Source organism: Crocodylus porosus, unplaced genomic scaffold (assembly GCF_001723895.1).
Source record: "Crocodylus porosus isolate Cpor-Errol unplaced genomic scaffold, CroPor_comp1, whole genome shotgun sequence".
NCBI lineage: Eukaryota > Metazoa > Chordata > Crocodylia > Crocodylidae > Crocodylus > Crocodylus porosus.
In genome coordinates, this window is record NW_017728925.1 from 19,370,980 (window position 1) to 19,385,242 (window position 14,263).

Here is a 14,263-nt window from a genome sequence, read left to right on the forward strand (position 1 = left end):
GGGGATCCTCCGGGCCCGGCCCGGCCTGCGCCCGCTCCTCTCTCCCTCCCTGCGCCGCGGCCCTGCCGGGCGAGCAGCACGCGCAGGCCGCGGTCGTGTGGACCAGGCCCGGCCAGTCGTGCCCCCCCGCCGGGGTGCGCAGGTGCCCGGGTCGCGCGGTCCGGGGCGGCGACTTCCCCTGGGGCACAGGACGAGCCCTGCTCCCGTTTCGCAAACCTGTGCCCGTGGCGCGCAGTTTCGGTTAAACGCTGGTTTCGTTCCTGCAGGCGGGGGATGGCCGGTGGCGCCCTTCCCCGCTCCCTTGGCACTGGGGCTTGCCACGGTGCGCTGCCCGCCCGGGGGTTGGCAGACCGGCTCTGTTAGCCCTCGAATTTGTTTGCTTTTAATTTTGAAACTTCATTTTCCTTCCGTTGGCGCTAAAGCAGCGCGGCCGCGGGGTGAGCGTCTGAGCGAGGGCTGCCAGGCATCGGTGTGAGGTCCAGACGCCCTCGCCCGTTGAGAATAAGCCCGCGCCAGCGGCAGTGGAAGGCCTGGCGGGGTGACGAGCGGGAGCGAGGAGGGGAGGAAGGACGGAAGAGGACCGCAGCAAGCATGGGAGGACGCCGGGTGACCCTGTGGGTGAATGCTCGCGGCAGGCTCCGACTCCGGCCACTGTAACGCGCGTGCCGTAAGCAGCTCCTCGCACGCCTGGGGCAGGCAGAAGACTTGGGAAGAGCCGTGCAGCTGGTGAGATGGGCTGCCCGAGCCCTTTGCCTGTCCCCGCTGTGGGGTGCTCGTGTCCAGGGAGCGAAGAAGATGCATTGAAGGCCTCGGACCAGGAGCTGGCGTGGCCCCGGCACTGTGCTGCTTGGCCCTGGGATCCGCGGGGACCTCCTGCCATGCAGCAAGACGGGCCCAAGCCGAGGACACGCGAGCGCTGGGCGCTGCTGGCAGGGATGGCCGAGTGCGGCTCCCCTGACTGGGCTGGACCTTGGCCGCCACGGCTTGTTGGCCTTCATCCTTCACAATGCTCTGCCCAGACAGCCTTCCCCGTGCCCCGCTCCCCCAGCCTGCCCGTCCTGCTCGCATCATGCTGGTCACTCTGAAGGCCGAAGAAGTCGGGATCTGGCGGTGGCTAGCGGGTTCAGTGACAACCTCTCTGAGACACTGCGCAGCGCCTGGCTCCACGTCACCGTGCTCCACATCCAGCCCTAGCCAGGGCAGTGCTGCGGTGAAACGTGCCTGGTGCAAGGAGCGTGGGCCTGGACCTCTGTGGGTGCCACCTCCCAGACCCCAGCCCTGCAGGGATGGCAGCGACCTTGGCCCTTGCTGCATCTCTGAGCCCATCTCCCCTGTCCGGCCGGCTCAGCGGGCCAGGGGCTGCGCGGCGTGAGAGCCCGGCTGGGATCGAACGGGCCCAGCCGGCTGCTCTGGAGCCAGCAGAAAACAGCCCTGCCCGTCTGGTGCGGGGTGCTGCTGCCGGCTCCCCCTCGCTCTCCCAGCCAGCATTGTGTCTGACTCAGCCTTGCCATGGTGGCGCAGAAAGCCCCGTTTCCTCTGCTCACAGCCTGTGCCACTGCTGTGATAAAAGGGCTTTGTGTGAGCTGTGACAATGTGAGGATTGATGCGGCTCCTTCCCCCCGCTGCCGTGCTGTGAGTCAGACACCCACAGAGCCGCTCTGCCTTGGTGGCACCTCAGTGACAAAGGCACCTTTCTCCCTGTCATCCAAGGAGGGCAGGTTTGTGTCAGCCATAATGGAGCGAGCAATGTACCTCCATGGAGCTATACCCCAGGGCACAGCCAGCAACTCTTGCTTGTGCTCCAGCCCCCTCCCTGTCTCTGTCACTCTTGGCACTTTGTTCCTGGGCTTGCGGAGGGGCTGGCGCTGCCCCTTGAGCGTTTCAGCCCCGGGCATAGTTTGTAGCAGCCCATCCCAACCCGCAAGTGTAGGTGGCAATGCTCTGTTGACAGTACCAGCCTGATGGAGAGCATGCCCTTCAAACGAAGGAGTGCCAACCTCGTCTGCATGGGCTGTCCGCCCTTGGCACAGTGGTGCTAGCACAGAGCCCTCGTGTGAGTGACCAGTGCAGCCGATGTGATCCATACCGGGCAGGGCAGCTATGGCGCGACTGCCGTCCCTGCACGGACAGGCCCACAGAGACGCTGGTGTCCAGGATGCCTGGTGTTTCTTTCCTGCTTTGGCAAGAGCTCCCCCAGTACCCGGCCAGATCACTTCCCATCCAAAGTCCTGTGAGTCCCATCCCCCTTGCCTGCTCCCAGCCATTCCCCTGCTCCTCGAGAGCAGGATCCTTGATGACCTTACTCCAAGGCAGTGCTCGTGTTCCCTGGCACCAAGCCGTGTAAGCCATTGCGTAGGCAGCAGCCTTGTCATTGGGCTGCTGGATCCCAAGCAGGGCATTTGGAGAGGCATGGTTGGAGGCAGGGCTGCAGCTCTCCTTCCCCTTGAGCGGCTGGGCCTTGGGCAGAGCACATGCCATGCTGTTCTTAGCCCCAAGGCAGTGGTAGATCTGCCCCCCCCGCATAGAGCTGGCCCTGGGCTTTTTCGTGAGGAGGCCTTGTGGCGGCCTGCAACTTGCACAGCCAGTTGCTGGCTCTAGAAATTGGTGGAGGCTTGGGAGCAGCCGGGAGACAGGAGTTATTTTTGATCCTGTACCTGTGAGAGCAAGTATTCTGAACTGTTGACTTGTGAGTGAGGGCCTGGGAGATGCTGAAAGTTGCTCCTGAGGTATGCTGCAAACTCGAGTTCAGCTCTACCAGACCCCGTGGCCCCAGGCAGCCCCAGTGACTCGCAGTGTCCGACTGGTACCAGAAGCCTACGGCTTTCTGGGACTTCTTTTTCATAGGAAAATCCCATGAGCAGTTTCCACCTCATCTGGCTGCAGCAGTCTTCCGCCGCTGCAACGTAAACCTCAGCTCTCTGGGAAGCTGGATGCCAGGGCAGCCAGCGTGTCTGGGGCTGCATCTCCCAGTGGCTGTGGAGGTGAAAGAGCTCTGAGCATCTTGAGATGCATTTCTGTGCTGGCTGCTTAGACAATGCTGGGAAACTCGGAAGGGAAAGAAAAGCTGGAGGGGGTGGGTGGATGTCGACCTTTCCACACCCTGCCCCAGGAAGGGGCGCTACATGGGACTCAGCTGCACCCCTGCAACTCAGATGGGCGAGAGGGGCCCCACATCTCCCGACTTGCATGTGCTTGAGACTTAGGATGAGTGCTGCGTTTGTGCAAGGAGTTGTGCTAAACGCTCTGGTTGTAGGAGAGCTGGCTGGAGAATGGCAAATGCTTTCAGCATTCAGGTTCAGTGTGCATTTTCCAAACTGTCTATGGGTGCCACAAGGTAAATTGGCGATCTGGAGGACCCTTTTATTGCAGTATGGCAGGAGGAGATGTGATGTTTGAGGCTGGGGGGTGTTTTGGGCTTGCAGAAACAAATCGTGCTATTGTCACCTGTCAGTTCCCTTTGGTGTGGATCTAGGTCACTAAGCCACCTGGGACAGGATTTATCAGAAACTCGTTTGAAATAAAGGTCATGTATTGTTGTTTAAGTTCGAATGACAGTATTTCAGGGTCGCAGAATTTGCGCCTTCCATTGGTGAGCGGTTTATTGCAAAGCCTTTGAGAGGCAGCAGGCTGCAGACTTTGCCTGGGAGCAGGTTAGTGTCTGTGCTAGAGGAGCAGTGCCCGCTGGCCGCAGGGCGCCTGTCCCGTGGCTCGTCCAGGCTGACCGCGGGAGGGCGTGGAGTCCCGGTGGGCAAAGGAGGTAAAACGTCAAGGGCTCAAAATGCAAATTCCTGTTTTCCAGGTTGCTAGGAAACAAAGCGAGCTGCGCCTTGGCTTGGCTCCATGCTTTCCGGGAGCTGGAGCAAGCGATGGAGCAGAGCTCTTCCCTGATGCCAGCCCAGTGGCACTGTCTTCTGTGACGCTGCCCAGGGTCCCTGCTCCTGCGGTCGGGAGCGCGCGTTAGACAAGCGTGCTTGGTGCAGCTTGCTCAGGCCCCAGCGGCGCATGTTGCCTGCAGCGAGGTGTTGCTCTGACTGAGGGTTGTGAAGCGTAGGGTACGGCTCCTTCTGGCACCAGTACTCCTCGCCTTTTGTAGAAGCAGTAAGTAACCAGTCATCCTTGGCCTGAAAGGTGCTGGGTGCTATGGCTGTGCGGCTGGGCCTGCCTCTAGGTAGCTCTCCCCCTCGGCTTGTCTGGCTTCCCTGGCGTGCTGCGCTCCCTCCCTCGTGCACCGAGCACGGCCCTCTGTGCTCCAGGCGTGGGGCGGTTTCCTGGTGCATCCTTCCTTCCTGGGAGCGAGGGCGGACGTGCCTCACGTGCTTAGGCAGCAGCATCCCTTCCCTGCCCTGGGCAGGCTCTTTGCCCCCTGCCTGGCTGGAGCTCTCCCCACGGCTCCCTGCCTGAACACTGCCCTGCTTCCTGCACCAGCAGCTCTGCCAGCCCACAGTCCCCAGCACCCTCCCTTTCCTCCTTGACAGCGCTCCCAGGGCCCCGCTGTTCTGGAAGACCGGTGCATGCTAGCTGCGCCTGTGCCATTTCCTCAGCACCTGCCCTGCCTCCGGGGTGCGAGCTCGCAGGGGAGGGAGCCCCGCTGGCTGTATTCTGGCCGTGTGTGGGCAGGAGTAAGGAAGGGCCGGAGTCCCCTGGTAGAGCCCCCTGCGTGCCTGACGGAGCTGGGAAGGGAAACCTTAACACAAAGCCGCTGGAAGCAGCTTCCACCCTGCCTGAAGTGGCTGAGTCACCCCACCTGCCAGAGCCCAGGGGTGCAGGGTGCTTCATTTGGGGCATGCCCTTCAGTTCTCTTAGGGCCGCTGGGGGAGCCCTGCCCAGCCCAAATGCTCCGGGAGCAGGGAGGCTCAGGAGAGGCTGTTGGCACTGGTTCCAGCCCCGTCAAACATGGCAGAGCGGTAACTCATTAGAGGCAGACGCCACCGGGGTGCGGAGGGTGTGCCTGGCCGGGGCTCTGGGTTTGGTCTGACTGTCAGTCGCAGCATTGTAGCCTGGGCTCGCTTGCAGGCTGCAGCAGGGGCTGTGGGAAGGTGCTGCCCCACAGCCCCCTAACACTATTTCCCTATTTCAGGATAAGTCCATGATGCCCGAAGTCCGTGACCTTTCAGACGCCTTACCCGACCTGCCGATGGACCCAATCACTGGAGTCGGGGTGGTTGCCTCCCGGAACCGGGCACCCACAGGTTACGACGTTGTAAGTAGAGGCCTTTCCAGCCCCACCCATCGTGCTGTTTGCTGGTGTTTATTGTGCAGCGAAGCATCTTTCTGCCAGCCCTCTGTTATGCTCTGCTTCAGGGGGGCATTGGACATGGGGGTTTGTGCCCTGCCACTCTGCTCAGGGCCTGGGTTTTGGGAGCATTTTGGGCAACACTTTCCCCCCACCAAAGTTGGTGGATGCAGGCATGTCACTCCATCCACTCCACTTGTAGGAAGCTAATTGCCTGGAGGAGGGGTTCCAGAAGCAGCTGGCCAACATGGCTTGCAGATTTAAGGAATCCTAAATACTTCTCAGATTATACCCGCCATAGAAACAAATCCCGCATCAGGTGTCTAACACCATGCGCACCTGCCCTGCCCAGCACTTCAGGATGAAACGCAGCCCCCGCACCCAATGTTAGCTGGGAGGTGGGCACAAGTGCTGGGGTACTCTGCTGGGTGCCACTGAAGTGTCCGAGTGGGCAGCTCGATGTGGGCATTCAGCAGCTGCTTAATCCTTGGAGTGCACGGGCAAATGCCTCGTGGTCATGGTGAGGCTTTTTCCTGAGGCTAGTGATCCAAACCAGGGAGAGCAGCTGTGAGCCTGGAAACCTGGCTGCACTGTCAGGTCAGCCCAGCACCATGTCGAGGGCTCATCTACTCTCCCATCCTCCTCTGTCTTGTCTCCTTCCATGGGCCCAGATCAGCAGTCCCTTGAGGTTGCCATGAGAAATGAAACCCCGTCAGAGCCCTGGGCAGGACAGGAAGCGGGTCCCTAAGCCAAGCAAATCCTCCCCTTGGGCAGCCCAGAGCTGACTTGGCCCAGCCCAGAGTGTAGCCGTTGGGTAGGAACATGCAGCTCAGTGCATTTGCTTGGCTTCATGCATCTGGCAGAGTTGAAGAGCTGAGGAAAGTCTGAAGTGCCCAGAGCCAAATGGTGTGTCTGGGGCAACACATGCTCACAGTGGCTGGGCTTGGAGGAGCCCCCAGCAGGGTGAACTGGGGCCAAGGCGTCTGAGAGGGATCGCTGGTGATCGCGTCTGTTGCTGTCACGTGGAGGGGGCGGGAGCAGCTCCACTTGGCGTGTTGGGGGGCCCCTGAAGCCAGTGGGATGTCAACGCTGGCTGCCTTCTGCTCTGTGCTGCGTTAACTAACGAAGCATAATCCACCCCGTGAGGGTGAGCAGCCTGGGCAGGGAGCAGAAGCCTGCAGGGGGGCAGGTAGACCCTGTACAGATCCACACAAGGCCTGACCTGAACCCCATGCACCTAGGAAGGGAGCCTTTCCACAGTCTTGAGTGGGCACTGGGTGCTTCGCAGTGGGTGGCAGAGCTGAGAACAGATCTGCAGGAGTCGGGGCTCCCAGCACTAGCTGGAGCAGCCCCGTGGCAGGGGCAGGGTGCTGTGTCTGCCCCGTGGCCACTGGAGCAGGGCCCGCACTTGCTCTGCTTCCCAGCATCAGCAGGAAAGCCAGTCAGTGTGGAGGCTGCCCTGCGTGACCCCAAAAGCAAGGCTGGGCAGGAGGGCACCTGGGTGGGCTGTGGGAGATGCGGCAGTGACGCAGGGGCCCTGCTGGGTCAGAGCCTAGGGAGCGGGGCCCGAGCCCTCGTGCTGTGGCAGGGCAGCTGCCGCAACACGCATGGCTTCCCCGTCAGGGGCCAGCGGGAGCCATCGCTGCTAGGGACAGCGAGGCTTCACCTGCGTAGAGTAGCTGGGGCCTGTTCTCGCCCACCTGCAGCCAGCTCCACACTGCTGCATGCAGCTGCCGGTAGGGCTCGTGCCTCAGGACTGGCGCTGCGCTTGCAGCCAGCTCCCTGAACACAGGGAGAGCATGGGCCACCTTGTGCTGAGGGCAGGCAGGGACTCCTGTGGTGTCAGGCTGGGCCCAGTGGTGACTCGGGGAGGGCTTCCTTTCCAGCATCCCATGTGGCTTCACCCTTGGTCGTGCCCCAGCTGACACAGCTGTGAAGGATGGGCTGTGGGAAGGTCTTCCCTGCTGGGTCTGTGCTAAGCTGTGCACAGCATTCCTGCGTGGCCGGCCACGGGCTGGGCACTGAAGGAGTGCTGCAGGCCAGCGCCCAGGTGATGAGCCGGGGGAAGAGGAAGCGCTCAGTTCTGGCAGGAGATTGAAGTGAGCAGGATCCCTGGGGAAGCCTGAAGGCTTACCCTGCATGTGAGAGCTGCCTTTTTAGGAGCTTCCAACGGCTAACCAAGTCCCCCAAGACTACTTAAAAGCCTCATTTCATGACTTCCTGGGAAATGAGTGCTTGCCTCTGGTAGCAGTGTGAATCATTAGATTCACAGATGTTAGGGGCTGGAAGGGACCTTACAAGATCATCGGGTCCAGCCCCTCTGCATGTGGGCAGGAAAGACCCCAGCAGTCGTCTAGCATGGGACTGGCACCTGCAAGGGGGTTATGCCCCCTTAGGAGCGTAGGGCTCCCTGCTTCGTGAGCCGTTGGCCAGATTGCCGCCTCCCTTCCGGGACGCTGGCTCCCCGGGGCTCGTGCTGGCCAGTCTTGCAGGAGTCACGTCAAACTTCACTGTCCTGTCTGTGTCTGAAAACCAGGCTTGCTGCTCTTTCAAGTGAGGCCCACATTTCCTATCCCTGCCAGATTAGAGGGAAAACTGTGTTTGGTCCCCCTTCGCATACAGACGCTTTCACTGTTTCCCAGCTGTGACGGTGGTCCCTGCTGTGTGTGAAGAGCTTTCACATGGCAACGAGAGGAAGAAAAACATCCATCTTGGGAAAAGGCAACTAAAAGTGTGTGGGTGGGCAGAGGGGCTCGAGTCTGGGGCAGCGCCTCGGTCTGCAGGCATGGACTGAATTTCAAGTGTCCCTTGGTGTCAGCATTTGCTTCTGTGAACTGTTCAAGGGGGTGGTGGATCTGCTTGCACCAGGACTTATTTGTGTGTACGAGGGGTTGCAGGTGCTCCATGGATCAGATAACACCCCCCTACACCACCTCCTTAAAAATACATTTGGGTTGAATTTGGGAAGCTCAAAGAGCTTTTTAAGAAGTCTGAATTTAGTGCGACTTTGTTGCCATGGGCTGTGCTGAGCGGAGTTTGAAAGGCATGTGTGTGTCTGTGCCTGGTGTGTCAGGCAGTGAGCGAGGGGCCGTGCGGTGACCTTTGCTCCCCGGGCGGTAGGGTGGTCAGACCTTCCTGCCTCATGCTTTGGGGCAGGTGAGGGTTTCCCTGTCAGCCCTCGGCTCCCTACCTCTGCAGGGTGCTGCTCTGTGCCCAGCCCCGGTGCTCAGAGGTGCGTGGGGAAATGAGCAAGTACGTGGTCCTCTGTGCCGAGGGAGGCTTCCTCCATTATGGCAAAGCCTTTTCACAGGCGATGCTGTGGCCTGCTGGAGGAAGGGGACCCTGTGCGGCCTGATGCTGCTGCCTGCGCCGGGGGGCAGAGGGGACAGGCTGTAGGTGTGCTGCCCTGGGCAGGTTCAGCCCCTGTAGCTGCCGGCGGGGGCGGGGGCTCCTCTCCGTGTGCCAGGAGGCAGGTGTTGATTTAGCTGCTGCTGTTCTTCCGCCATGGGGCCGTACGAGCCGGCACAGTCTGGGCAGCGTCCGTGTGCCACGCTGGTGCCAGGCTTAGTGCACGTAACTGTGCCTGGGCGCTCCTCGGTGCCATGACTGGGCATTCCTGCGGCCGGATTCCTGACCGTGGGCTTGGGCACTTCGGGGCACACACTTCAGTTCTCAGTTTGTTTTCCTTGGCACTGGGTTTCCAGCCCTCGTGATTACACCAGTTATCTGCTCCAGACGTCAGGGCTGGCATTCCTTCACAACAGGTGCTTGCAGCAGCGTTAACTCTTTGGAGGCCCTGAGGACACTTCATTTTTCGGAGGTCTCGGAGCTGCTGCTGGCTCTTGTGGCGCTGATGGCACCAGGCGTCTGAGGGGCCGTTGCTTTGCTCCGGGGTCCAGGTGTTGCCCCCGCCAGTGGTGTGGCTGCTGCCGGGGGAGCTGTGCTGAGCTCCTCACAGTGTTATGCCTATCCCTTGCTGGCCTCGCTCACTTGCTTCGAGAACAAATAAATTGCCTGCCTTCAGAGCGAGGCCTGCTAGAGCCACAGGCCTGTCTAGACTTGCCGTGGCTCCGCGTTGACTCGGGCGCGCAGAGGAAACAGCGAGCCGTTCCCACGCTTCGCCCCTCCTGCAGGCTCGCTCCGTGCCGGGCCCACCTGCCCTGCTGGGGTCCCCCCCACCTCGTGGCCCGCGCAGCACGTGGCGGCTGACTGGCGCCAGCAGCCGGCTTGCCCACGCGCTGCCGCCGGTTCTGTCTGGAGCACGTGGGAAGGCTGATTCCCAGCCTTTCCCCGGCGCGCGCCGGTCCCCCTTTCCCTCCGGCCTCTGGGAGAAAGCTCTAGCCAGGCGCTCGTCTTGGGCCTTTCTCCAGCTGGCAGCCCAGGCAAATGACTTGGCTTTAATTGTGGCCGTTCAGCATAGTAAAGGAGATTACAGCTCCCTCCCGACACGCAAGTTTAGCTGAGAGGATTGTTCTTGGCGGGAACAGATTGTTGCAGGAGATGAGCTTGATTTAAGGTGAGGTTTCAGGGCTTGATTCGTGATGGCATTTTCCAAGGGGGACCTGAGAGGACGTTTGTCTTCACATTTGCTCCCTTACATGTTGTTCCGCCTTCCCCGTGCATCTTGGGGCCTGCCTGCTTTGTGGTGCCCTCTGTCCTGTCTCAGCTTCTACCAAGCCAGGCCATCCCCCTGGCTTCTTCTGTTCCCCTTTCCCTTCCTCTGTCCTCAGCCGCCCCGGCACGCCTGCCCTCCCTGCTCCAAGTGACCGGCAGGCTGGTGGCTGCCGGTGTCAGATGCAGCGCACGGTGACTAGCAGCCGGCATCCCCTGCAAGTTCGGTCCCAGGATGACCCCCCACACGGCTCCATGGTGGCACCTTCCTCTGCCAGCTGTGCCAGGGACTGAGCTGCAGATGGCAGGGATGGTGTGCTGCACGGGCCGTGGCCAGGGGCTTAGCACGGGACAGTCTGGAGCACAGCACGGCCAGGAAATGCTGGACCAGCACTGTCTTGGGCTGTGATGCTGGGAAGCAGTGTCCTGCCCACTTGTCCTAAAGCCCCTGGGCACCCTGAGCTGCATAAGCCGTTCGCCTGTGTACATGCTCCCTTGGCTCTGTCGCTTTGCTTGCAGCCCTCTTGTTCATCAGAGTGGCCTCTCTGCATGGACCCGTCGCGCGCCCACACGAAGGAAACAGTGGGCTGCCTCCGTGTGAGTATCAGCCCAGCACCTGGGTCACGGGTCTCCCCAGCAGAGCCTCTGGCGGGCTTCTCTGGAGATCCTGGTGATCTGCTCCCCCCCGGCTGTCGGGTGCCATTGTTGTTAGGGCCTGAATTTTTGTTTCTCTCCCAAACCCCTTGGGACAATGTCCGTCTGGGTTTGGAAGCGTCCCCTGAGGTGTGGAGCTCTGTGCCTGTTCCCATAGGAAAGCCCCAGGCTCCTCTCTCTGCTGGTAAGAGGGCTTCTGGTTTGAACAGAAGTGAAAGGGCGGATCCTTCATTGAGGTGCATTGGGAGTGGATAAGGCAAGCCAGGTGTGCTGGAAGCAGTGCGCCCCAGGCTGCGTGACTCAAGGCAGGCAGCGAGTGTAGGCCATCTCATAGGGTGCGATGGTTGCTCCAGCTGCAGAGATAAGCCACCTGTGCAGAGCTAGGAGACTTCAAAGGAGAACCAGGAGTTCCAGCCTGAAGCAGGCGCAGCTCAGCTGGTTGTCCGTTTTTCAGGGTGAAGATGGCTCGGGTGCTAGCATGGCAGGCCTTGCTTTGGGAACAGGTGGCTCCCCTGGGAGCGCTTTGCATGTAGGACCCGTGTTCCCGGCCGCGAGTTCTTGTGCACATCTAAACGGGTATTTCCTGCTCCAGGGGCATCCAAAGTCCCCATTTTCTTAGCAGCCAGAATTGCTGGGCCATGATTTAATGGGGATGCACTTGCTGTAGCGTTGTGGCCCGGCTTCTTGCAGTGTTCCTGCTGGCAGGACACAGCACCTGCTCAGCGTCCCTGCCTGTTGCTGGGGGCTCATCGCCTTGGAGAGGACAATTTCTTGTCTCATCAAAACAGCCCTGTGCCTCTGTCGTGCAGGACCAGGACCCCTGCATGCATGGGTGGAAATGAGCGCCCAGATGTGCTGACTCCAAACTGCTGCCTGGTCGTGCTCACCAGAGTTGCCGTGCCCTTCATTAGAATAGCTTTTGTCAGGGTGTCTTTAATCAGTCGCCTTCTGAGAGACCATGTGTTGAGAAAGGGGATGTTTTGTTTGGGTCTGTTCTTCCTCTTGGAAGTTCCCAGCATTGCGCCTTGTGAAAGAAGCTAGAGATGTCCAGGGCAGCATTTATTAGGAGGGGCCTGAGGAACCTGTGCCGCACACAGCAACGGTATCCTGCTCACATGTCCACTCTCTCCCTCTGTCCAGGTCTCACAGACGGCAGATGGCCTGGATGCCGACCTCTGGAAAGACGGCTTGTTTAAATCCAAGGTCACGCGATACCTGTGCTTCACCAGAGCATTTTCGAAAGAGAACGTAAGTGTTTGCCGAGTGCCAGCGTGCGATGCGTCTCAGCTTGGCATGTTCCTTGCCCTCATGATTCACTTCAGGGAGCTCGTATGGTTGAGGCAGGTGTTTTGCTAAGTCGGGGTGAGTTGGTAGGAAAGCCCGAAGATCTAATCTCCATGGTTTAAGTTATTCCTCCTCCTCACCTGCCACTTACCCTTATGGAAGGCAAATCCCAGCCAGTTTTGCTGCAGTAAGAGTGCACAGAAATCCCTGGGCCTGTTTCATGGTTTGCCACCCTGCTGGCACTGCCACCCCGCGTGGCATTGCAGCAGGCAGTGCTGCCAGCATCGTTCAGCCACTGGCTTTGGAGGGACAGCAGGCACAAGGCTTTTGCCCTGGAGGAGGGTGTGCCCAAGCTGACCAGTCTCCAGGCCTGGGCCCAGCCCTGTTCCCCAACAGGATTCCCTCACCTTCGCTGCTTCATGCTTTTTCTTGGAACATTTGCCCACATCTTTTGGCAGCTTTTGCATGCATCCACCCTAGGATTGCATCCTCCACTTCCAGTGTGGAGACACAGCTTGCACCTATAGGCAGCAGCTGCCTGCCTGCTTCTCCTGTGAGGAGGAGGAGCCCATGTCCCATCACTGTGTCCTGTGGAGGACGTCCCTGGGACAGGGTGCTATTGGGAGGGGAAGGCATGTGATTTGATGCCTTGTGTTGGCTTGGGATGTTTGTCAGCTGAGTATAATACAAACACTTAGCATTTCCAGGAGAAGATGCTTAATTCTGCCTCCAGTCCTAAAACCCTATGACAACAATAGCCATAGACCAGGTCGGGAGGATATTAAACAGGAGGATTTATGATCACGTGAATATTCAGTTTATCTACGGCTACCTTAAACACGAGGCTGTCAGAAGTAATTACAGGACAGTAGCATGCGCTGGCTACCAGAGACAATATAAACGCCCCGAGTCGGTGCCTGTTGGGCTCTGGTCATGAATCATTTGCTCAACGAGGTTTGGGAATACGTTTTTCCTGTTTATGAGGTGCACGTTAAAGGAAGTGTGAGGCAGGGAGGATTGATGGGGTCTTCCTGCCGGCACCGCCAGCTCTGCAGCGAACAGCTGACTGACATGGGGCTTGGCCCCGGGTAGCTGCCCACAGCCCCCTTCCAGGTGCACTCATTTGTCTTCAGGCCATTCGAGTTGTGCGGTCAGGGCCATGTGCCAGCATCCGGCCTCCCTCCATGCTTGCGGGGCACTGGATAAAACTCTCCCTGGTGTTAATCGTCCTCACTGTCCCCCGGGTGCTGAGGAGTCAGTCGCCTCTGTCCCTTCTGACAGTGCATCTCACAAGTGCTTGTCAGCCTCTGTCACAAGCCCCTGTGGACCCCGCAGGCTGTGCTGAGCGGGACTGTTGCAGGGCTGCGTGCTCGGTGCTTGGCGAGGCAGCGCTGTGTTGCTAGTACTCATTGGCCCCTCCACTAAGCACACTCAGCATTAATCCCCTTCCTGCTTCTTTGGCTGCAGGGCTGGCTGGCAGCACCGGGGCAGGAAGCGCAGGGAGAACCACTCCCTCTCTGCTGGGAACTCCCCTTTCCCCCCCTGCTCCCAGGCTAATGCTGTGGGAGCCCCTCTCCCCCTCCTCCTTCCCCCGGAGCGGCTGGCGGGATGCCAGGGACTCGGCGCAGACTTGGAACCTTTGAGGCTTAGAAGTGCTTGGAGCTGCCAGCAACACGCTGCGTCCTGCCGGGGAGAGGCTGGCCGCCCGGCGCTGGACGTCGGGGCGCTGCGTTTGATCAGCCTTTCCCATGCCTTGCTCTCTAAAACCGGGGTCTTCTTAAGTTCAGCTCAGCCAGTGTGCGCTGCTGGGCCCTCTCTCAAACCCATCCCACAGACTCCACACCAGCCCTGGCCTTGTTCTGGTTAACATGCTTCGTACAGTCTGTTCTGCTGCCTCTCTGCTGTTGGTGGGGGAAAAGGCCGTTGGTTCAGCTGGAAGTCCCATTTTAGCATGACACAGGCAGGCAGTGCAAGTAAATGAAAGATGCGCCAGCAGACATGCCTGATCTGCCCGTCACTGCATCCATATGGGACACCGGCTTGCACTCAGACGTTAGGAAGCTGGCACTGCTTGCTTTTGCAGAGAGGCACGGCACTGTGTGTAAACTGTAGTGATTGAAAAGAAAACATCTACTTTCACTGCTCGGGAGGTATAACTGGCCCAAACGGCCCTGCCCTTTTCTTTATGTGCTTAATGGTTCCAGCATAATAACCAGAAGGCAGTGTTTGGCCTGCAGTATTTTTCCTGCCCAGATGAAAGCTGTGCATGTCACTTAGCAGCAAGTAAGGATAAAATATACTGACTGGGTTTGATAGCTCCGAATGATCTTTTAATTGTGCTTTGTATTGCACTTATGTTTATAATGGCTCATGTAGTAACTAAAGAGTGTTCTTCTTCCATATCAGAATACTGGCAGCAATATTAGCTTTAATGGGAACTGCAAAGAAAATCCAGTCTCTAAACAATTGTGGAGGCTGTTG

At 59.4% G+C, this 14,263-nt stretch overlaps 1 protein-coding gene across 2 annotated transcripts in view; it reads left to right on the forward strand.

Annotated features, from left to right (window-relative positions):
• The first annotated feature begins 2,506 nt into the window (after positions 1 to 2,506).
• The window catches only part of MVB12B (multivesicular body subunit 12B), a 73,094-nt gene continuing 61,337 nt past the window's right edge, over positions 2,507 to 14,263 (forward strand). The window contains exons 1-3 of one of the 2 annotated variants that reach the window (XM_019541058.1): positions 2,507 to 4,098; positions 5,078 to 5,200; positions 11,639 to 11,746. In XM_019541058.1, the coding sequence (XP_019396603.1) occupies positions 5,087 to 5,200; positions 11,639 to 11,746 (222 nt within the window). In that variant the 5' untranslated portion in view covers positions 2,507 to 4,098; positions 5,078 to 5,086. Of the gene's footprint in view, positions 5,201 to 11,638; positions 11,747 to 14,263 lie in introns of both variants that reach the window. The other variant, XM_019541057.1, reaches the window with a different exon arrangement.